This window comes from Olea europaea, unplaced genomic scaffold (genome assembly GCF_002742605.1).
Source record: "Olea europaea var. sylvestris unplaced genomic scaffold, O_europaea_v1 scaffold2094, whole genome shotgun sequence".
Classification (NCBI taxonomy): Eukaryota; Viridiplantae; Streptophyta; class Magnoliopsida; order Lamiales; family Oleaceae; genus Olea; species Olea europaea.
The window spans coordinates 100,247-124,772 of record NW_019238873.1 but is presented as its reverse complement, the minus strand read 5'-3'; the positions used below and the strand labels follow the sequence as shown (position 1 = coordinate 124,772).

General features: G+C 35.5%; 3 protein-coding genes across 11 annotated transcripts; 2 read left to right on the top strand and 1 right to left on the bottom strand.

Moving 5' to 3' along the window:
• On the bottom strand, positions 1-7,872 carry LOC111380108 (nuclear poly(A) polymerase 4-like). Of its 6 annotated transcripts, none has more exons than XM_023003579.1 (13): positions 7,288-7,872; positions 7,128-7,205; positions 4,714-4,821; positions 3,944-4,006; positions 3,700-3,861; positions 2,525-2,638; positions 2,360-2,422; positions 1,949-2,278; positions 1,697-1,861; positions 1,197-1,567; positions 721-1,112; positions 368-444; positions 1-262 (listed from the first exon to the last, which is right to left on the bottom strand). In XM_023003579.1, exons 1-12 carry the CDS (start codon positions 7,438-7,440, stop codon positions 440-442), a joined length of 2,004 nt encoding a protein of 667 aa, XP_022859347.1. In that variant the 5' UTR covers positions 7,441-7,872; the 3' UTR covers positions 1-262; positions 368-439. The 6 variants fall into 6 exon arrangements, with proteins under 6 accessions (XP_022859347.1, XP_022859343.1, XP_022859345.1 ...); XM_023003575.1 differs by having other exon boundaries at positions 646-1,112; positions 7,288-7,870; XM_023003577.1 differs by having other exon boundaries at positions 646-1,122; positions 1,207-1,567; positions 7,288-7,870.
• Positions 7,873-12,412: 4,540 nt separating this feature from the next.
• Positions 12,413-14,969, top strand: LOC111380112 (protein IQ-DOMAIN 14-like). Of its 2 annotated transcripts, none has more exons than XM_023003586.1 (3): positions 12,413-13,132; positions 13,755-13,916; positions 14,091-14,969. In XM_023003586.1, the coding sequence occupies exons 1-3, from the start codon at positions 12,740-12,742 to the stop codon at positions 14,679-14,681; spliced, it is 1,146 nt and encodes a 381-aa protein (XP_022859354.1). In that variant the 5' UTR covers positions 12,413-12,739; the 3' UTR covers positions 14,682-14,969. The 2 variants fall into 2 exon arrangements, with proteins under 2 accessions (XP_022859354.1, XP_022859353.1); XM_023003585.1 differs by having other exon boundaries at positions 12,415-13,132; positions 13,710-13,916; positions 14,091-14,968.
• A 4,481-nt stretch (positions 14,970-19,450) lies between these two features.
• On the top strand, positions 19,451-22,358 carry LOC111380109. 3 transcript variants are annotated; one of them, XM_023003582.1, is made up of 4 exons: positions 19,451-19,683; positions 19,777-20,969; positions 21,018-22,026; positions 22,121-22,358. In XM_023003582.1, the coding sequence occupies exons 1-3, from the start codon at positions 19,608-19,610 to the stop codon at positions 21,999-22,001; spliced, it is 2,253 nt and encodes a 750-aa protein (XP_022859350.1). In that variant the 5' UTR covers positions 19,451-19,607; the 3' UTR covers positions 22,002-22,026; positions 22,121-22,358. The 3 variants fall into 3 exon arrangements, with proteins under 3 accessions (XP_022859350.1, XP_022859349.1, XP_022859351.1); XM_023003583.1 differs by having other exon boundaries at positions 19,452-19,683; positions 19,777-21,567; positions 21,658-22,026; XM_023003581.1 differs by having other exon boundaries at positions 19,777-22,026.
• The last annotated feature ends 2,168 nt before the right edge of the window (positions 22,359-24,526 follow it).

Sequence of the window (24,526 nt, the reverse complement as noted above, 5' to 3'; positions counted from 1 at the left end):
CAACTTTAGCACCAGCATGCTTAAACTATATACAAAGCATTTAAGCAAACCATGGGTGCTCTTCAGATTACTGCTCTTTAATCTCCTTTCCTCCGAGATTGAAAATCTTACCTTGCCAGGAAAAATCAGAAACAAATGAAAGCCAGCTTTGCAAATGTTACTTACCCGAGTTGCTGGCTTTCTGTCTCATTTAACTCAGCATTTTATTTCACAGTTCCATGGATTGACCTTGTAATCTCAGGCGCTCGATGTAAGACTCAACCTGCTATAGAAAAAGCCAAAAGAACAAGACAAAGCAGCATAAAGACAACAATGGTATGACAACATTAAATAAATATATGCAAGTTCTGAGTTTCTATCGACATGCCTCATCACCGTCTCCTGAACAGGTTCTGAGCTGACTCCATCTCCAGAGTTCAGCACCATCCCATGCTGCCCATTAGCCTTCAGAGAAACAAAAGCAGTGCAAATAATTAAATCAATGTGATGCAAATATAAATCCTAATCCTAAGCTAATATGACCGTGCTCAAGGATTGTAGATCAGAAAAAATGTTGAAAAAATCTGTCAAAACTAAATAATTCAAGAGAGTTAAAAGGAAGATATTTGAAAAAGGTAAGGGGCAAAGACAACTTAAATCCAAAACCTCTTAGTCCGCCTTCAAAAACACCAGCAACATTTTTGCATCCACTATCAAAACAAAGCTTTGAATTAACCTCACATATATCACCCTGCGAGAACCCTTCAGGGCTACCATCATTGTTCGCATAAGAAATGCACCCAGCATCGGAAGTTTGTGCACCTATTCCTTGGTTTGATGTAGTCATATTTGCATTGATTTCATTATCCCGATCATGATGTTCCATCTTGCCCCCACTAGATCCAGAGCATGGGATTGCTTGTGGAATGAATCCATCAATAGGCTGGCATGATTCAGCCCTTTCTTTGATCATCTCAGACTCGATCGAGGAACACCCTTTCAATGTATTGGTACTTCTTGAAAAAAGGTCAGGGGAAACTGAATCTCTCCTCTGGGGGCTAATAGATTGCCTTTTTTCCAGACTCCCTTGCTTCAACTCCATCTCTTCAAGCTCCTTTTTCCTTTTAAAGCATCTCTCGGCAGATCCAGTCCTGCAAGCCTCAGCATCCTCGCTAGAAGCCCTGTCAAGCTGCTGTTGGCCCATCGNTTTAAAGCATCTCTCGGCAGATCCAGTCCTGCAAGCCTCAGCATCCTCGCTAGAAGCCCTGTCAAGCTGCTGTTGGCCCATCGGCCTAGGATGTCGGCTGCGTTTATAACCCTCAGGAAACACATAAGCAGGGATCTGTTTTCTACGCACATGAGAAACGTATATTTCCATTCCAGGCTTCCAGTACATATACAAATTTATTTGATGCCTGAATTCATCAACAGTCTGACGGATATCAAATTGTTGACCTTCCTGAATTACTTCTCCTTGTTTCCGTTGCAAACCCATGAAAAAGGCACAATGAGCACACTGCTTTGAGTTATCTATATAATCATGAGGATAAGGGTGGCACTGTAATTTCCCAGAAGTATCCCGCTCTATCTGCAATTATTGGATAAAAAGCATGAATGCAAAAGAAAATCTGCTTCATCTTTATCTTTTAGACCAATTTCAGTGCAAACATCACCAAAACCTCCATCACAAGGGATATTTCAGAACAATAGATATTACCATAAGAGTCAGCTGCCTCAAACGAGATTCAACCCAGCCTTTCCAAGCACGCAGGTCATCAGAATCAGCAGCAATGATATCAACTTGCAGATAGTTCTTGTAGCTTTCAAAAAACAAATAAGGCTCAAACAAGGCTTTCCATTCGGCTTTGTTCAGCTCAATATCCTGCATATGGACAAGAAGAAATAATTATAGCCAGCTATACTTGTATGATACTGCACAACCAAACAGCTTTAGACTTTGTTTAGCTACCTCGCAAATCTTATTACCAAACTGGAACTGCTCCATCATAACCCGGAGAGTACTTATGGAAACATTATAGCTAGAATTCATGCATGGATATGCAGGTGTTATAATTGGCATATGGTGACAGCGGTCCCAAGGGTTTTTACGTGGATCCCAAACAGAAAATCCAAGTTCATCATCTTCAATTTCACAAAGCATCACGGGATTTGGCCAACGCCATAGCGTATAAACTCTGAAAAAGCGAGACACTAGCATACTGGGATTTGCATTGGGATAAAATTGGCAAACCCGAGCAACAAGAAGAGCCCAATTGACACCACCAAGAAACCCGGTCACCTAGGGAACAAAACAAAATTATGGACAACAAAAAGAGCAAATGGACTAAAAAGAGACGAGCTAAAACACAAGCGAACTTACATTTGAATAAACACCACGCCTCTTAGCCCAAAACTTTAGGCACCGCAGAGTTGTACGGAAATGCTAAAAAAAAAATTTAAGATAATTAGGCATTAAAATAGCAAATCAACATGTATAAGTACAAGCAAAAGTGAGCTATTGTCGAGCTTGTAAGCATATGTTCACCTCAATATTTGGAACTAGCTTGAGAATTTGGTCTGCAACCCGACAGCCATTAAGACTACGTGCAGTTGGCTCATCAATGTCATATAATACAGACATATTGGAGATATCCAAATCCTGCCCATAAATTTTTGATCAAGTACAGCTACGTTTAAAAATCACTACATGCAATCATGTTAAATTGCACAGCAATGAATAGTCAGAAATAAAACAGTGCTGCCAAAGCTGACAACTAAATACGGTGAACTATCCATCTTCACTAGATTATAAAGAGGTTAAAAATACGAAACTTAGTAACGATGCAGTAAAAGCTAAAGTAAAAACTTTACATTTCATCAGCTATAAGAAAATAGTGTAAGGATGATAAAGATCGTCAAGCTTGATATATAAACAAAACAAGGTGGATGCTTGATCCCTTGTAAATTCATCATATGGCAAAAGAGTAATTTTGAAAAGAAAATAAAATAGCCTATCTATCTAGATTCTTCTCCCAAATCAAACAGCAGTATCATAATATGACAGCATACTTGACCTTTACGTTAGGGTTAAACAATGTTAAAATTTAATAAAATGTTGCGAGAGTCAAAGAATACAGTTTCTAAACACACAAGCAAGTTTCAGGTCATATCTATGTAACCTCACCAGCTATAACACACAGAAAGATACGAAGCTTCATGATTTATAATATCTTCCTGCATGCATGTGTTTTTGAGCGCATGCAAGACATGTAAAGGGGTGATTCAGAATTCTGCAGACAGATGCACAAAAGATAAAGAGTGACAATGCACCCAACATTGTCATAGATGAACACACAGACATACTCAAGGTCACACGTTATTGGAAGGAGCATGAATGCTTCATCAAAGTGTAACTCGTTAAAAATCCAGTCTCCACAAAGCATACATTAAACTTGATATATAGGAGAAGATGATCACAATGCATAGATAAAGAAAGAAAGTAAAGAAAACAGGGTGAACAGGAAAGGGATGAAGAAAGAAAGAATGGTTTTGCTTCATTTTACAAGAAGACAAGGAAAAAAGAAAAATGATGTTTCACGATAAATGCATCCATTATTGATGAAATTCAAGTTGTTAGCAAAAAACTGAACTAAACTACATTATGAGGCCAAAAGAATTGCAAACTGCAAATCTAACCCTAGAGTTTGAAGGCAAACTTACATCAGGAACCACCAAAAGAGAAATGCTAGCATAAAGAAGATCTATTGATATTCCATCAAATTTAAATCTCATAACAGGCACGTGAGCATCAGGTACTGGCTGGAGTTCTGTAACCTCTTCCATCTCAGATAAAATACTGTGTAGTACATAGAAGAAATCTTCCTGGCAAAAGAAAGGTCCACATCAGTACATATTTAAACTACGCAAACTGGTTCCAAAATGGAACAATGACAATACAAATTACCTCCCGATTCACATAGGATGGCCCAACACACAACGTATCTATGTCAGCTTCAGGGCCGTGTACCTTCAAAATAAACAAATGTAATATACAAGATATTTCTAATAAGATAAATGATGTTATGCAAGGAATCGCAATTCAGAACCACAAATACAGACATGCACACAGTGACAGAGATGAGAACAGACTGGTGAACTCAAGATTACACATGTTCATTTCTATATTCTGAGAAAACAAATAGAGCACATACAATTGGACCACTCAATAAGAACAAGAAAACGTGTGTAGATAAGATGGGAACATAAGACTTAATTGGAACACTTCACAAGAAGATCCTACTTCTAGGAAAGCACAATCTGCAATTCATTAATTGAAATAAACAAATTCAAATAAACATCAAAATGCTTCATTTAATCTCGATACACAACCCAGCAAGTCTATACTTTCAGAGTAGCCTCAGAAATTTTTCAAGGTCTATGATCCATAACCACCTATGCAATAAGCATAGACATTATGCACAACAAGAGCAGTATTTATTCTAATCTTTTTCCAAAATAATACAGGAAGGAAAAAAAAAAAATAAAAAAATAAAAAATAACTCCTTTCTTTTAATTGAGTATATGAACACATAAACATTGTGTGTTAGAACTCGTGACATTCTCTCCCCAGATATAGCAACTACCTCGAATTTGAACTTAAAAACCAAACAAGATACTAGCATAATAATACAACAAAAAGATTGTAACTTTAATGTAACTTTAGGAGTTCCTTACCCCTAGTCGGTAAGAACCAAAAGTAAAGATAACAGCATTAGCATCTTCAACCATTTGATCACTGTACCCCCTCACTCGCGTAAGTTCTTTCACCCAGTTTTTTACAACCTAAAAGCAAATGCAAATCCAGTATCAATATCATCTAGATCCAAGAATGTAATTTAATACTAAGTTAAACGACAAAACATAAAACATTGAAATATATTTTTCATGCAGACTACATATATTTCATTATGAAGTGAGAGACAGTTGCATACATACTATTGCTATATGAAAAGAAAATATTTAGCTCATTGATATGTATTTTCCATGCAGACTACATGCATTTCAATATGAAGCAAGAGACAATTACATATAAACTATTGCTACGTGGAAAGAAAATGTTGAGTTCAAGTTTCAGAATCTGTGCCAAATCACAAATGAATCGGTGATAACTGAATTCCAACTCATGCTTGGCATCACGTGCAATTTCCATCGGCGACAACAGTTTGATGTAAAAGACCTTGATTAGTTCAATAGAAGTTTCGCCTTTCTTTGAATGACACACACTCAACTAGAAGACTTTTGGTTTATTTGCAGACCAGTTAATCATGCTAAATAGATAGTCTCTAAGTGCTAGAAATTAACTATTATCTCAAAAGGTTTGAGCTCACTAAGCTTAACCAAGACCATAAAAAACTAATTGATAAACAACACAAATGTGCAATATCCAGTGATGATAACCTCTTTACACTGTCAACATAACAAAAAGAACACAAACCTATTACCCTGAAAAGTTCTTTAGAATCAACCTTTTACATTTAGATCATTAATAAATATGGTCTCAGGCATTTATGAATTAGAAAAATTAAAATTATGAACTTAAATATTTGAGTTTCTATCAAAGTGACACATGAAATTTTATGTTTACAGTGTACTTTCATACCACTTGAATCACCTGTAAATTTAGCTTAATTAGCAAAAGTATTTCTAAAACTTCACAACACAAGTTCATAAGAGATTAGAAAAAGTTTTTACAAAATAAAGAAAACCCAAAAGAAGCTTAGTTAAGTTCCATAAAACCAACCTTTTAAACCTTCCAAGGAAACTCCACTTCAAATCTTAAACAAGGAAAAAATAATACATCTTGCAGTCCTTATATCCCAAAAGCACAGCCTTCACCTTTCACCACACAACCTCCTTTTTTACCTCCTTAAGCCTTTTTTCCTAAGGCAGCGAAACTATTAGCACCTCTTTCACTCATTTTTTCAATTTTCTTATATTTTTCCTATTATCACCACCCCCTTGCATTCCCTTTCTTGTACTCCTTTTTCTTTCTCTTGGCATGTAAGCATCGACAATCTTCATCCCACATTTCTTTTCCCTCTGCTTTACTTTTTGATCTTAACTTTTCACACATTAGCCCAGCATTTAGATTGATAATAATGACCAAAAAAAAGGTATAAAAGTGATTTTTATTGTCTTTGACTATTGACAGTTTACTTAAAGAAAACCGAATTTTTAAAATAAAATAATTTAAGTGGATTTTGTGAGGAAATTGGGTTTGGATGTCAAAGGGTTGCAACCAGCCGTGATTATGGTGTGGATGGAAAAAGGGAAAATGGTTGGCAAGAGGCTGCCAAGAAGTGATAATTATAGGATGCATGGGTTGTAATTGGGGCAAGGCAGAAGCAGTGCAGCATGTGTAAAGCAAGTCCTGGAAATGCAGTGGCAATGGAGAGGGAGGCAAGCATTTGAGCAATGTCAGATGGTAAAGATAAGTAACAATTCTAGCCAAGAGGAAACAGGGGCAATGTCTTAATGAAAATAAAAGGGAGGCAAATCAGGCAATATGGTTTTCTCACTTGGCCAAACATGAAAAGATGATAAGCTCTTTAAAATAATCGACAGTATCCCAACCTCTAGGTATTCTAAAGGCATAGAAGTAACTTACGAACAATAGTGGCATGGCACAGCAATGGGGACGGCAACGAAGGAAGTGCATTTATGGTCAAATTTCTTTTTCAGCTAAAACAATCTTATGCATTGAGATTTACATAGATTCAAGAATCCAGTTTAATAAGTAAACAATCTGAGTTGGATGTGAATCATGTGATTTGTCTGCTTGGAGCATGGATTGATCCAAACCATTTATGAATGAATGGATAAATCTGGGTCGTCCATAACCCATTTTCATCTACACTACCCAATTGCCAACCATTCAGCTAACTAGTTATTCAGACACACGCACCACCCTTTTTTAAGTGGAATTCTTTTCCGCCCTTCTTATAAATAAAATCTTCTTTGTTCCAATTATTTTGAATCAAATAATGACAAATTACAATTGCAAACTGCCTCAATATTTTAGTCCCTGATTTTAACAATGTAAGTTATAACTCAAAGGGAATGGATAGCAGTTTCATGAATTGATATACCTGTTTTAGTCGACCCAGAACCTCTTCTCTCTTAGCAGCTTCTTCTGCACTCTCATATAATCCCGCATCCACCAAAAACTAAAAATCCGCCAAACACTACATATCAAACTCCCAAAAGAACCAGAATTACAATTTCAAAACAAAAATTTTAAATCCGAACCTTCTCCAACTCCTTGCTTCTCTGAATATCCACCTCCAATGGCCCCGCTTGCGACAAAGGTTTCGTCACCCCCCACTGCTTCGCCGACTGCTTTTCCTTGTGCTGAGGCGGGGAAGGCGAAGGCGAAACATTCAAACCATCCGTTCCCACCATCTCTCCTCAATATAAAATCTCATGCAAAACCCTAACCAAACTCTCAATCAAACCAAAAAAAAAAAAGTACACAATTCAACCCCTAAAACATAATTGACTTCGGCCAAAAAATAAAAAAAAAACACTTAACTTTCCGCCTAAAAATTAATTTCCTTCCCAAGAATCTCAATAAATTGAAACCCAAATCAAAATATAAATGCTTGAGGCCCTATGATTTGAAAACAACGGATCCCCAGAAATTAAATTTATTGATTAAACTAAAAATTGGGCAATTAATTTGACAGATCTAACGAAAGCCAATCCCTAAAATTGGTGAGTTGACCCAAAAATCCAGAAGTAGAAGGAAAAAAATTGGATATTTTGTGGGGGTAAGTTTTGGAGGAAGAGATGGTAAGTTGAGAATTGAGACTGTAGTAGCAGTGGGACAATGAATTGGAATATTATTAGGAGAGAGATATTTTTTATGTTACTGTTCATTCGCCCACCGATGTTGTGTTTGACTCTGCTCTAACTGCATTTTTCTGTTTTTCACTTTTTTTCCTAAAAATAAACTTGTAATTTCTTTCGGTCATGAGATGTTCAATGATTGAATAAAGTTGTAGGGATGAGCAAAAGTTAACAAAATTATCAAATTAAAACCAGAATCGACCAGTTTAGCCCAAATCTAATTGATTTTACTTGTTTAAACGGAGGACGGATCGATTCTTTGATTTAATTTTAATTCTAACATCAAAATCAAAAATCTAATTAACTTCAGTATAAAATTAATTTAAATAAAATAAAATTGCATTCAAAAGAGAACGTTTGTATCAAGAAAGTGGTAATGTGCTATGGGCCTGTTTGGGCCCTATTTTTTCACCCAAAAAATTGATTTTTTGACCGTTATTTCATTATTACAGTCGTTATATTTGACTTCTTCTCTCATGGGTGGACCCCACTTTTCTTCTAACGGTCAAAAAATCAATTCTCAAAATCACTCCCAAACAGCCTCTATAGCTATATTCTCGTTCTCATGAAAATCATCTTGGTCACTTTAGGAGCATATCTGATTGTTTTATAAGTAAGGGCTTGTCTGCTGCTTCAAAACCTCATTAAAAAAAAAAAAAAAAAGTTCTACACTAATTTTTCGACCTTTTCGGTCAAGTGGGACCCGCACGTGAGTGTGGCGGTCAAAAACGACGGCTGCCAACAGGAAGAAAATTCAATTCTTTTTTTTTTTTTAGGGCTTAAATCACGATGATCAACATTTTTGAAACAAATAGATGCATACAACCATGCCAAAGTCCAGTATCAAAACCTAGAGAGCCAAAGGAAACAACTATTCCTCTAATGCAGAATAACGTAACAAGAATCACTATTAATTTTATGTAACGTTAAAAAAAATCCACAAAATAGGTGCATTTGAAGCTCAAATAAAATTTGATTTGAGACTTTGAAGTATCCGGATTGAATCACATTCTTCCATCTCTAACTAAAGGTATAGCAAAGGATAATCCTTCGCACAATGCCATCGAATTTGTTCAGAATTTACCTTCCGGCCCTCGCTATCCAAGGAAACTGAGAGATTTTGTTCACTATCAACAAGAACAAATGTTTGCTCATTCTTCTCCACATCCCATGCACCCGTAGCCTTAAACATCTTGGAAACCCCGGTCACCTACATATGGCTAAAGAAAGGGTGGCCTACAGAGCAATGAGTCGATTTTTCATAGTTTTTTTAAAATATTAAAAATTCACCTTTCAAGAAAGTAACTCAAAACTTACTTTCGAAAAAAAAAATGTACACACATTTTTTCATAGTCAAATGTAAATATTTGTCATTTTGTTTCTATTTTTTCAACCTTTACTCCCCCAAACCAAACATTTTGTTAGATTTTATATTGGTACAACCGTTTTTCACTTGCATACTACAAAGAAAATATTGTCCAAAATCATCAACAAAGAAAGAGTCAAGCGAGTAATGGAGTATCATTAATAGCATGTCTGGTATATAATATTGAATACACTGTATAAAAAATAATTTAACTTCATTACCTAATGTGTTTTCTTTTTAATTAACTACAATATTTTACTTTGTCATGTACCATTCAAAAGAATTTGGCACGTCACGTGAAATATATGCCCAGGGCCCTTCCTTATACCAATGAATTCGACAAATAAATTTTATAAATAATTGCGAGTCACAATTTCAGCTAACATAACAGTTTAATCTATTAAGATATTTTAAAATCTCTGTACTCGTATCCATACAAACCCAATAGAAGAGTTGACAAATAATTTGACTTGAATATATGGACAATATTTGTTTCTTGGTCTACTTCAATCATTTCTAAACATCACATTGTCTTATCAGGCATTCGAGACTTAATGATTTTTTCAAAGCCCAATTAAAATTTATTAGGTAAAAAATAGTAAAAAAAAAAAAAAGACATTAAGATAATAATATTTTTTTCTATATACCAATCTAGTATTAAAAAAAATAAAAATAAAAATCCATGTCCCTCTGGCTCCTAAATTAACTCTAACTATTTGTCTAGATTTAAGCGCGTTTAGTATTACATATCGAAATTCTCTAAACAAAACAACACTGTTATTGTTCTTCAATCTCTTATAATATTATCAATTGTGCTATATATGCAGGGTGAAAAATATGCTCAAAAATAGGGGTGACACGTGTCTCCTCGCGATTGGACAATTTGAAAAATTAGAACAAAAAAATCTAATCATTTGCTGTCATCTCAGTATGTCTTCTCTTCCTTGTTTTTAACTCTGGCTGACTGGCTTTATTCTTTTGTTATTCCATTATATCAGTGATGAAAGTGCATGACAAGAATTTAAGTTGGCTGGCAACACTTAAAAATATCGAATGAAGAGTCCAATCGAGCATCCTAAAGTGACACGAATTATACAAGAGTACTATTTGACTGAATTAAAATGAGGCATGGAAAATGATGTAATTAGATTTGGTAGTGAAGTCGCATTCAAATGATATTTCACATCTCAATTGTTTAGGCCTTTAATGTCTAATCTTTGTGACAACTAGTCAAGTGCAATGACCCTCACACATATGGCTTCGTACCATTTTTTCTAGCTAAAATGAGTTGTGTCCGCAATATTTTGCAGCATCGACTATAGTCTAATTTTGGCCCAAGTGAGTCTGCTCATGGGCGTGCCAATAATGCTATGTGGATGATCATGTTAACTGAAATGAGAATTTAGTATCTTTGAAAATTTTTCCTTCAGAAAAAATGAGACAAATAACACCAAAAGAAAGATATCAATTGTCTACATCTATTCTATGCCCCCATTTGAAAGGGATTAAAATTTCAAAGATTGACCTTTCACTATTAAATAATTTTTTGTCCATTGAAGAGTTCGATGTTACACATTTATTTGCTAGTGGCGATCTCATCAATAGTTCGCTACGAATCCATTTTTTATCTTATTATAGGCATTCTGTTTTCATGTTATTAATTAAGTGAATTGACAGCCTTCAATCCAATTTAAGCAAGTAATTCAAAATTTAAAAATTGATACCACATTGTATTCCAACAAGTGTAACATCATCTTCAACATCAAATTGCCAGTTATCTACCCCTACACTCGTAGGATGCTGTGAAATTAAATGAACAAATCTCAACGTTTAGGAATATAGAAAAACTCCCCACAGTCCATCCATATCATTTTGTTACAATCAAGTCACTTGTGAGCTTGACAAATGAAACTTTCACCTTGCCGGTTTGATTTCTCGTATTGTCAAAGAGTTGAAAAATAATTTTTCATCTTTTTAAACTTAAAATAGATGGCAGGTTAATCGAATTGATTAGGTCTTGTAGAAACAATTCTCAATTTCACCATTTGTTATGATGCCTCAGCTGCATATGTTATTGTACATACAATTAACATGTGACTTTCATGGTGACTTGTAACATTTAAGAATCTTGTTTTCAAGTAGATTTAACAATGAATAGAGCGAATCAAAATACATTGTCCTTGAGTTTCCATATTCAACCTAATGGAGATCTGCTTACACAATACATACAACTTCACAACATACGGCCACACTCTTTATTACTACCCACCAGAAGCCACTCTCTATCAAAGAGATTTTATGCACCGAAAACGGCAAAGATATCTGAGCAAATCAACCCAAAGTCAATAGCAATATGGGGACAAAAAATCCACAAGATTTAATTTTTATATAAGCAATTCTATCGGTTGTGTGCTTTTAAGTTGGGTTCAGAGTTAAGTGTACAATGTAACAGTCGATAGAATCATTAGACAGAAACCCTCCTTCCAGTTCATTATTAAAGGCCATTAAAGTTGAAATTTTTCCTTCAAAACAGAAATCACCTAATATTTTCTTCCTATAACGGCCTTTTTCTTGAAAAGGTGACAGCGGCTGAGATTGCTTTTAGTGGGATTTCATCATTTTCTTATACACGTTGCTCCAGAAAGTTAGAGAGAGAAAGAAGCAGGGAATATAGTAGTATAATATTGTTATAGGTTTTGTGACTTTCTGATTGGAAGAAGTGGAGTTTTGAGTGCTTATTTTGAATTTATTTAAGAAGGTGGGTTTTGCTTCAAATTTGAGTCTTTTCTCTCTGTGATTACTACTTTCTACTTTTCTTGAATTTGTCTGTTGATTTTTATTTGTTTAATGAGTATGCTTTTTGTAAGAATACCAGAGTTTCTCATTGGTGGAAGGTGGAAGTTTCAATGGCCTTTTTGAATTTTTTAGGTTAGGTGACAATGGTTTGAAACTTTGAGACATCTGATGTCTCTGTAGGTTATTATTACACATTTTTTCAAACCTTTTTATTGATTTTATGTATTTTCTTGTTTGTTTGGGTTGGTGGGATTTCAATCTTTTTTCGATTTAATCTTCTTAAATTCTGTTTTTAATCTGAGATACCTTTTTGTCCTGTAATACAGTTCTTCACGAGGCTGTGTCAGATTAAAAATTTTCCAAAAATTAAAAAGAAAAAAACCCATTACTTATCCCTCTATTATTTCAAGGTTTGTACCCTTTTGTTAATCTTTCCTCCACGCTGTGTGTCTGCTTTTTCATCGCTCGCTTGCAACATGTAAGGATTCTAAGTTCATATTTTTTATATGCATCACTCAATAGAACGATTCTTCTTGTTCGTCAATCTATTTAGTATAGTCCAATCCAATATATCAGAATAGAAGTGTCGTTCACATTGTACTCTATAGCATTTACACACATCCTCCCTCATTATCTTTGTCGGTTACACTGTGACAGCATTGTGTTTCTATCTTTCTTGAAGAGAAAAGAATGGGGAAAGCTACAAGGTGGTTAAGAGGCCTGTTGGGAATGAAGAAATACAAGGAAAAGGTGGAGAATAATGCAAATTATGCTGAAAAAAGGGATAAAAAAAGATGGAGTTTTGGGAAATCAGGGAAGGAAACAGGGGAGTTGAGTCAGATTCCGGCCAACATTCCGGTGACTAAATCGGGCTGGACGAGATCTTACATTGCTGAGAATCAGAACGAGCACGCAATTGCGGTGGCTGCCGCCACAGCTGCGGCTGCAGATGCTGCTGTTGCCGCCGCACAGGCTGCTGTTGCTGTTGTGAGACTCACAAGCCAAGGCAGAGGAGGATTGTTCAATGGTGGCAGGGAGAGATGGGCTGCCATCAAGATTCAGTCTGTTTTTAGAGGTTATTTGGTAAGTGGGATTTCAATATATGTTTGATTTTTGAGTTCTTTTAAGTTTTCAATCTGTCTTAAATTGCAATTCATTATTAGAGTGGAGCTCATCCTTAAGATCGATTTGTTTTTTGTTGTTGTCTGGTAATTGAAATTTGTGCACAAAAATTATAGCACATTGTCTTGTTTCAGTGCAAGAATTTCAATCTAGAATGTTATTGTGAATCTATGTTCCACTGTTTGCTTGAAATTTCAACAGAAGTACAGTATATGTCCAAACATTCTAACCAAACAGTACAAATATATTATTCTATTTTCATGCATTGGTTGTTTCTTCTATTTTATTGCTACGAATTCAAATTTTGAATATTTGCAGTTTGAATTTGATGTTGAATAGTTTAGATTTGGTGAAGCCTAACTTCAGGACCTGTATTTAATATTCATTTTATCGCAATTTTCCTTCTTAATCTGGCTTAAAATTGTCTATGAAGAAGCATAAATCGAGCTATTCATCTTAAATTCTTTTGTATTTTCTTGTTTTACTTGATTCTATAAGCGGTGCTATTCTTGTTGATCTAATTTTTGTTTATTGCTAGTCTCGAAAAGCTCTCAAGGCACTAAAAGGACTGGTGAAATTACAGGCTCTTGTTAGAGGCTACATTGTACGAAAGCGTGCTGCTGCAACTCTACAAAGTATGCAAGCTCTCGTTAGAGCTCAGGCTACTGTCCAATTCCAAAGGGCTCGTCGTTTAACCAACACAAACTACAGATTTCATGCAGAGAATCGAGCTAGAAACTCGAGTGTAAGTATAAATCTATAATATATTTTTTCTCTGTGGAGTACATTGTGTCTGGATAGGACCGTTTAATGCTCACCAAGCCCGTCTCTCTTATAATAGACTTGGCTCAGAAAATCCAAGTGGCACGATTGAGGAATCATAGTATCCATATCTCACTAATACTTCATACGTTTGCAGGAAAGATTTGATGAAACTCGAAGCGAATTTCATAGCAAGAGGCTCTCAGCTTCATATGATCCTTCACTTAATGCATATGATGAGAGCCCAAAGATAGTAGAGATAGACACGTACAAGCCCAAGGTGAGGTCTCGAAGGATCTACTCTTGCACATCAGAATATGGCGACGACCAATATTACCAAGAACTTTCATCTCCTATTCCATGTCCAATACCTGCTCGTCTATCCATCCCCAATTGCCGTCGCCCCCAAGATTTCGACCATTTCTTCATTGGAGAGGACTATAAGTTGGCTACTGCACAAAGCACTCCCCGGTTCTCGAGTTCTCGACCATCCAATGCCCCGGTTACACCGGCTAAGAGTGTATGTGGGGATCGCTTCTTTATGCCATACTCAAACTGTCCCAATTATATGGCAAATACTCAATCTTTTAAAGCAAAGCTGAGGTCTCTTAGTGCTCCGAAACAAAGGCCAGACACGGGGCTGAAAAGGAGGCTTTCATTGAATGAAGTAATGGCATCAAGAACAAGTTTTAGCGGCGTTCGAATGCAGCAGCCATGTACTCAAGTTCAAGAAGATTTTGGTTTCTAAAAAGTTAAATTTATGGAGAACCCGTGTCGGAATTGTTGCACATATAATGACTTGGTTGCACGAAAATAGAAACAGGAAATGTGATTCGACTCTCGTCTTTAAGAAGTTTCTATCAAGGATAATGTCTTTATTGTCCCATGGTTCTTTAGCATCTAAGACTAAAATGGAGTGCTTGTCGTAAATTCCTCAACGGAGTAAAGTTGAACAAGCTTCTTAAAGATTTTATTATGCTAATTGAAAGGATTCATAGTCATCATTAAAATGTGGAAATGTTATGGATGTATTTTACTTTTCTTTTGGACTAGATCACATATATATTTTTGTTGTGGGTGAGCACTTGCAAAATAGTTAAAATAAGTATTTTAAGAAGTCTTTGGGCTGATCCCGACTAATAATAAATTATGCTGTAATAATTTAGATAGTTGAAACACGTTAAGTGCAGACTGTAATAAGTTTAGAATATGTTTTGTAGAGATTTTAATAAAATTAACATAAACTTTTTTATTGCTATTTCACTATTTCAGCCGTCATTTTTGAACTCTTCTCTCACATGTAAAACCCACTTTATCTTTAACAGTTAAAAAATCAATTAACAAAATCTCTACCAAACAAACACTTAATTTTTACTTTATACAACTTTTTCATGTTGATATGTTTGATATCATGGATAGCAGAGAGTTATCTTGAATAAGGAAATAAAGTTATTGTACAGTCGACTACTAAATAAGAAAAAATTAAAATCTTATCTCTAACACTGCTCAATATTATTTAGGTCATGTTTGTCAAGACTTTTATTTCTTGTAGAAGAGTTTCTTGAAATAATTACATTAAGTGAGTATTCTGTAAAAACTCCTCTAATCAGATAAAACATTTCCAAAAAAATTATTCAAATAGGTTCAAAAATATTTTTTAGTATCAAAAGTAGCTTTTGACATTTTAAGAAACTTGCCAAACGAACTCTTAGCCCCTGTTTGGTACTCATTAAATTACATTTCATTTTTCTCTATCTTATTTTCAATCACACAATTTTTTATAAAATAATATTACGTGTAAATCGAAAATTTTTCTTTCTTTTTCAAGCACTCATTTTTTAAAGAAAATACAATTTCACTCATTTTCATTTCCAAATTTTTTTTTTTTGCGTAGGTTGGGGAGAGGGGGTGTTTTACTAAACATGTTATAAAAGTTTTGAGGGGGATCTCGAGTTCTCTCCTAGTGTGAAACACGAACCTACCACGTGGCTTCAGTCACAATAACCTAAGCTAACTTATTTTGGGGAGCACAATTTTCAATCCTTGTTCCTTTTGCAACCATGGGAACTCCCATGTACAAAATTCTTCCTCTTGTCTACTTAGAATTTATCTAACCTAATATACAAGAATATTCTCGTGTTCATTCCGCAACAATGGCCGCCAATGCCATATTTCAAAATTCAAAATTAAGGTTTCACATGTTTTGTTAATAATCATACGAAATGACCCACGTGAAGATCCTCATATTTGGACACGTGACAAGTATGCAAAAAGGATCAACAACCGAAGCTATCACATTGAGAGTCGAGGTTGTTTCACTGAGAATAGCCGAATAGCTGAAGTGGCCCTATTCTTCTTTCCAAGGTGGTTTACTTTATGCTTTCGAGCTCCCTGAGTATCTGAAATCCTTTAAAATCAGAAGAGAGTCGGACAAGCACGTCTTCAGAGTTGACTACTGATGTGAGCTGATGAGACTGCGCAGTTAATAAGTGTCAAGGATGTCAGCCTAAATTTGTAGAGTGGTTGACCTCTTGTCAAAAGTCTATCAATGTAATTAATGTATTACAGTTGATGTGACACTAAGGGTCGACAGATCAAGCCATGTGGATTCAATCTAACAGTGATCATGTCGGCCTAATCACTATAAATAAGCAATTCTTGTATCAGTTAAAAGGATCTTAGAAAATATAGACAAGAGAATACTATATATACTTCCATTGTCTACTGTTCATCTCCTTTTACAAATATACTATTAATAGTTTACATACTGTAAAATATATCCACGTGTACATTATCTTCTAACGACTCCTGTTGGCCATTTTCGGAGGTTAACATGTTTCAATATAATTTTTTTTTTAAATGATAGGTGTGTAGCCCTTGTTTGAGCTCTATTATTTGGTAAAAAGTAATTTTGGAATAGTGAATTTTTTAAAAATGTGTGGTTGAAAAGTAAGAAAAAATTTTAAACTTGTATATAATATTATTTTATTAAGAGAATACGTGATTAAAAATAAGTTTGAAAAAAAAATATTATTGAAATGGAGCTCAAATAAGGGTATAAACACATTGTTTTCAAAAATCTTCTCATCACAAATTAAGAGCATGTTTGGAAGTAATTTTGAGAATTGATTTTTTGAACGTTAGGAGAAAAGTGAAGTCTACCTGTGAGAGAAGAAGTCAAATATGATGGTTGAAATTGTAAAATAACGATCAAAAAATCAATTTTTTGGATGAAAAATAGGGCCCAAACAGCCCCTAAATCCTTCACATTATGGTAGAACTTAAAAGTCAAAGTTGTTTCTATTTGAGATTAAGAAATTGATTTTAATTATCTTTAGATAATTTTTCGAAAGCGCTTTGCTTGATTAGAAGAGATTTTAGAAAAAATTGGTTTAAAGTAACTTTCTTGAAAAATTTTTAGGACCCGTTTGGCCGTGATTTTTCAATGGATTTTCAGTCATTTTCTTACCGTTGAGTCCAACTGCGGATCGCACCAAAAAAAGAGTCGATCAAAAATTATATTCACAACGATAGAAAAATTCATTCTTTTCAGCCAATAATTTGCACTAGACAAGGCCTAAGGCAAGATTGGAAACGTTTACGGTACTTTTGGTAGTGTATAAGACTAGACGATATTAAAGCCAAAAAATGAATTAAAAAATATTTTTATAATTAAATTATCCATGTGATTTTGTGGGATCAAGATTTTAATAGCAAGGTTTAAAGATATTTATTGGTCGAAATGGATCTTAAACATCAAATCAAGCATGATTAGATATTGATTTGATAGATGTGTTTTGGTGGGGATGATTATCTTCTTGAAACTTGTAGCTGCATCATCTATTTGACTTGATACACTGCACCTGGTAAAAAGACATAATTATAAGGATGTTTTGGTCCGTGTCGATGAGATCATGAGTGGGTTTTTGGATTTAAAATTTCACCTTTTTATTTAGATAAACATAAAAATATAAGGCCTCATTTGATATTCATTTTTTTGAAAATACATTTTTCTTTTTCTTTTTTTCAATCATACATTTTTTATTAAAATAATATTACACGTAAATCAAAAAAAATTCTTTATTTTTCAACCACATATTTTCCATCAATTTACTATTCTAAAATGCATTTTTACAAAAAAATGGGTATCGAACACCCTCTAAGGGAGCGTTTGAGAGTGATTTTTTACCTCAAAAAATTAATTTTTTAAACGTTATTTCACTATTTCAGTCGTAAAATTTGATTTCTTTTCTCACATGTAGCCCCCACTTTTCTCCTAACGGTCAAAAAATCAATTCCCAAACGAGACCTAAATTATGAAGGGATTGTTAATGTAGATTGTGATGGTAAATGATAAATAGATTATAGACAGGCTAAAAAAATAGGAAACAAAAAACGTATTGATGTGACAGCAAGTCGTTGGATGTTCATTTTTTAAATATTTCAAACTCTTCAATCATATATTGACATGTATGTAGTTCATTTTTCAGCTTGTTTATGTAGCATTGCCGCTCAGATTGTGATTGGCTGAGCGGCTATGCTATCCTTTATTTAAGAATAGCACAATAATTAGCACAATAATCTAGGGTAATTAATACTAATCGAGAACTTATTTTTTTTTAATTATCCAGTTTAGCAATGTTTGAAAATAGGACTTGAAAGTGACAGCTTTCTTTTGTATTATTTATTCATAGTGAGGGTCAACTTAAGATATTTTGGACCTATATAAATAATGATTATTGACTAAATCTCCTAGTAAAATTTAATCACGTACGGACATTATAAATAACAATAACGCATGTATCACACATAAACACAAGGAATGCACGTTGAAACACATAAATTCCACCACCACAGCCACCACTATTTTCAACAGAACCATTGCCACAATCAAAACTACCTCCTCCTTCCCCGGCTCTAAACCATCTTGGCGCATGAAGAAAGTGGTATTCAATTTGAAATCTTACGAATATGTCCATATTTATGAAAGTTCTACGATACAAATAATTTTAATACAAATCTATTCCGTGTGTAATATTCTTATAGACAATAATATATTAAATAAAATTAATTATAATCCATCTTTGGCGGTGATTAAGTTCTTGGATGGGCTTCATTTTAATGAAGTTTTGAGAAAAATGTGTTTTGCAATTTTTATTTATTTTTTTTTAAAAATGTGTGGTTAAAAAGTAAGAGATTTTTTTGAATTCACATACAATATTGTTTTTTTTTTAAATGTATGGTTGAAAATGGGTTTTAAAAAATATATTTTTTTATTTAAATTTCTTAATTTACGTTTAAAATTATTTTATTGAGAAAATGTATAATTGAAAATGAATTTTTAAAAATAGAGAGCAAACATGGCATTAATCTCTTATCAAGCATGAAGTGTATGATTGACCAAGGCTTCCACTGACTAAGCCATTACAAAACTGACAGCTCCAACGGTCAAAAAAACAAGATTTCAAAATTTGAAATGTTTAAAATCAACATGTGCCAACGGTCATCTATCATCCCTTCATTGGCTTTGCATACGAAATCTTCCTCCCTCCAAAATCCATTAAGAAATCCAGTAATAAAATCGAGATCAGAAAAACCTACATTTGAAACCCGAGAGAAAAGGAATTCCTTTGTATTGTTCAAAGAACCTGCATTGAATTAAAAAAAAAAAAAAATGGAGAGTTCTGATAAAGGATTTTCATCATCAAACACTCCCAGATCTCCTCTGGCTCCAAAATCATCACCTTCAGGTATGTCTCCATCTCAATATTTACTGTAGCGTAAGTTAAGTAGAATTTCGAATTTTTTATTTTTTTTAAACCAAGAATCTAATATTTGATTAGGCTCAAGAGAAAACAATGAGAATGTTACAAGTCAAGACCAAATGATCTCCAAGTTGCATTATCCTAAGAAACCAGTAGCAAAACATTTTATGTCACCCACTATATCGGCATCTTCGAAGGTTTCGGTTCCAAGAAAGAAAATTTTGGCTGAGAGGAATGAATATTCAAGCTTATCCGATACCCAAATTTGGAAAACTCAAGACATGGATATGAAAAATAGTATTGGTCACTATGATCTATCCCCATCTTGGTTTATTCCATCTAAAAATTGTGACCGTGTGTCAAATGATGATGGTGTTGTTACTGATTCATCTTTGAAGCCTTATGACCCTTTGACAAATTACCTCTCCCCGAGGCCTAAGTATCTGCGGTACCATCCAAACAAACGACGTCTGATCTTTCACCGCAAAGTAAGTGAGAGCAGAGAGGGAAAAGATGGTACAGGACCTGGGGAAGAGGAATCTTTAGCAGATGCTCAAGATTCCTTAGTTCATGCTCAAGAGAACGAAGAAAATCTAGTGGAAGTAGATGGTAATACCGATGATGATGATGATGTGGAGGAGAACGAGGAAGAGGAGGATGACGAAGTTGGGGAGTATGAGGGAATAGGATGGAGTTTGAGAGGAGTACTGAAATTTCTTCTGACATTTTATTTATGTTTTCTGTCAAAGACATATATATATTCTACGAACTCTTCTACACCATCACCAAGTCAACAAGCCATTTTGAGTTTCAAAGATGATTATACTATGATTCAGAATCAAATATGTGAACCTGCATATATGGAAGTTTATGGAGGTGATTTCTTGGAAGTGGAAGAGAGAGATAGTGAACTTGAGGTCCATAACATACTAATGGCTGAAGGGGATAATTTGGAAACTGTGGACAGTGGTGATGCAGAAATGGTTGAAGAAGACGAGTTGGATATGGAAAAAAGGAATAGCGAGACTGTTGAATCTCCCTGTGATTATGAAATGAGTAAGAATGGTGAGCCTTATAATGTACAAATGATTGAAGTCGATAATGTGGAAAAGGTCAAGAATAGTGAGGTAGAATTGGTTGAAGTCGATAATGAGGAGAAGGTCAAGAATAGTGAGGTAGAATTGGTTGAAGTCGATAATGAGGAGAAGGTCAAGAATAGTGAGGTAGAATTGGTTGAAGTCGATAATGAGGAGAAGGTCAAGAATAGTGAGGTAGAATTGGTTGAAGTCGATAATGAGGAGAAGGTCAAGAATAGTGAGGTAGAATTGGTCGAAGTCGATTGTGTGGAAAGAATTGAGAGTAGTGAGGCAGAAATGGTTGAAAATGACATGTCGGATATGGAGGATAGTAATACGGAGTCTGTTGAATATGACTGTGATAATGATGTGGCTAAGACTGGTGAATTTTCTGAAGAGGTGTCACCTGCAGTAGTTGTCGAAAGCAAGGTTATAGAAGGTTGTGAAGTAGAGTATATAGAAGGTTGTGAAGTAGAGTATATAGCAGAGGCAAAAACTGCTCAAAGTGATGGTGCTGGTAGCTATGAATTGGTGAAAGAAGTTAAGGGTTCTGACCAGTTGAAGAAGCCCGACTCATTCCAAGAAGACCAGACGCCACTGAATACTGAAGGGGTGAATCAGCCTGATACGGAACTTCTAGAATCACATGAGATGCCTGTCAACTTGGTCGATAAAGAATTTGATTACGGTGATGAAACAGAGAAAGCTGGATCTAATATCCTAGTTGTTGCTGGAGTTTCTATATTCTCCATAATTTTGGCATCTCTAGCTTTTTTTTGTCGTCCAAGGAAAGGTAAAACTACTTCTATAGAAGATTCTCAGCCTACGGTAAAGCCACTTAAGTCTAGAGTAGAGGATAAAATAACACGAGTACGTCTTGCAGTGGAGAAAGTGCACATCGAGAAGACAATAACCTCAGGATTTTCTGATGAGGAGGAAGAGCACATTAGAAAGGAAATTGAATCTTCTACTAGGCCTTTAACCTTGTCTAATTCAATAGCAGAAGCACCCCAAGAAGCCAGCTGTTTCATCCATGCGCCAACCATTGAGTTGCTAGGAGAATTTGTGATTAAAGGAGTCTGCAGCTCCCACAAGAAAATCCCGGTGCTTGAATCTGAAGAGAGCAATGCTTCTCACAAGGGGTCAAAATCTAGTCCAGTGTCTGTTCCTTCTCAAACATTCACACGGGAGAATTCTAGAATCGTCTTCATATGGAACCTTTGCTGATGAAAGGAAGATTTTAAAGGAAAAGGTAATGTTGAATCACTCATTCAGTGGCATGTTTTTGTTCCTTTTCCATTTTGTCTTCATTCGTTCACTGATAAAACAATTCCCTCCTTATGCAGGGAGGCAAATATGGAGAACCCAAGATAGATTTCAGTACTCCAGTTAGGCGGTCGAGTCGAATTCGCAACCGCACAGTCATGTCTCCATGAATCTTCATCACTCTTCCACTGGACTAGATGAAGAGGTTGTTTACTTCTATTTACTTTATATTATCTTCCTACAATCTGTGTAGGAAATGGTTGTTTGATTAGATTAGATGGATGTTTCTTAATTCAGATAATTAGTCTACATTTTGTCTCTGAATGTGGCAGTTCTGTTCTGCTAATTAGTCCAAATTAATAAAATCAAATGTATATGAAATTAATAAGATAATGCATAAATATTGTGAAGAGCCCAAAATTCTGAGAAAGGACACATAATAAAGAAATACACAGGCAACGAGTTCACTAGCTGCGAGGCAGCGTTAATAACAACAAATTTGAAGCAAAGGGCAAGTACTAATATCCTACAAAAACAACAGCCCCATTCTTCACAGTTGTTTTTCTGTAAAAACTCATCTGTCGGTTGCACATGTAAAGTAGAAGATGCAATCCCAGAGACCAGAATCACAATAACTTAGCCAAGAACTCAAGGGCAAAATTAAATGCCCTGATCTCAACGAGGTAGTCTCTTATTCGCGCGGGTTAGTCGCTAACAATTAAAAAGGGATCAGACGATTGTGTAAGGGACAAACCTCTTGAGACAAAGTCTCAAAAAGGAATGTTTTTATTGGCGATGACTTTACAATTGAAAAAATAAAACAGAATGCCTCCAAGGAGCGCAAGCACACGAGTTACTGAAAAGAAGTGTTTAAATCTAAACTAAGAAATTGAAAGTTACATATTCTCTGTTTGAGAGTATTTGATTCCGGGTCCTTTGCTCTATGTCTTTTCTTCCTTTTATACTCCCTGGATGATCTCTTCGTGATCAACCGCTTAAAAACTGCTTGATCGCTCTATAACTGCCCACTTTCTTCATAGTGGCCAACTTGTCATGGAACTGTCTTCTCTAACTGCTGCCATTACTTTTTGTCGTTCAACCGTCTTCAATTGAATTCCTTGAATCGTAGAATGTGATAGGGCTACTCAATAATTGCTTCATTAACCGTACATTTGGGTAACCATAACATCTTATGTTTGCTAAGATCCTGGGTGACTCGAAGGTTTGGGCGAGAACAGGGTCACAGTTCTGGGCGACTGCATGGCAATCCGTTCGCTCAAATCTTGGGCGACTTGTAACCTTGGACGATGGTATTACCGCGTTCATGGGCTTCTCTATTTGGGCCTTTATCTTGCATTGCCTGATTGGGCCGTTCTTTGGGCTATCTGATTTGGGGATCCTCCAATTGGACTTCATTCTTTGGGCTATTCGATTTGGGCTGAATTTTTGTGTGTCAACGATTACCCTCCAATATGGCAGAATTAATATCAATTATTAATTTTTGCCATATTCACTTTGTGTTTCCCAGCAACATTCGAAATTTCCAAGAATTTCAATCATTGTTTTCTTCCATAGCCTGAAAAGGTGCGACGTTTGCAAACCCTTATAACTCCCAAATACACGCCATTTCATTGTACCACTAAATCACGTCTCATTGTTTAGCGCTTCTCTTTGGCAATATTACTGTTCATCTTCTTGCTTCTCTACTACGTAACTTCGACAAACTCTATTTCGTTCCTAATGGCTGCTTCACAATCCCAGTCTGGTGACTCCTTTAGTTTCGAAGACTTCCAGAAACTCCTCACTCGGCCATATATAACTCCGAACTTCCTTTCACCAGCCAATGTTGAACTCAATGAGTTCTATCTAGGTCCTTCATTTAACAACGCCGAAGCTATCGAACAAGCGGCGGTCGGTCAGCTGTTCCCTTGTACTCAGGGCCCTCCGTTTTTAAACACTTTGCCGCTGAGGCCGCTTCGCGAAAGAGGTATTAGCACTTGGCCTAGATCTGATGTCGTTTTCCGTAGATGGCATGCTCGCCTTGTGGACCATGGTCCTACTAAGGCAATTTTTGATAGTGCTAAGATTTCTGATTTATTAGAAATCTTTCTTCAACCCCCTATTTTTGACCGAGCACTTTTTCCAATCGCTTTAAGTTTTTGGTCTTCTGAGTATAATACTTTTGTTTTCCCTCTTGGTCACATGTCCATTACCTTAAGGGATGTTGGGGCCCTAGTAAATCTGCTACCTTTGGGCGATACCATTTTCCCTGGTGTTTTGATTTCTGGTGTCGCTCTAAAATTTGATAAAAAACTCACCGAGTCTTATTCAAACCTGCAAACTTGTCATAACCACTCGAGCGCTGAGCCTTCTCATGCTGAGCGTGTGGCCTTTCTTCAGGTTTGGTTTTGTAAATACATTTTGTGTGTGCCAAGCATGAAGCCCTCCATGAGCTATTTACCCATAGCGTGGCGCGCGGTAGGCCT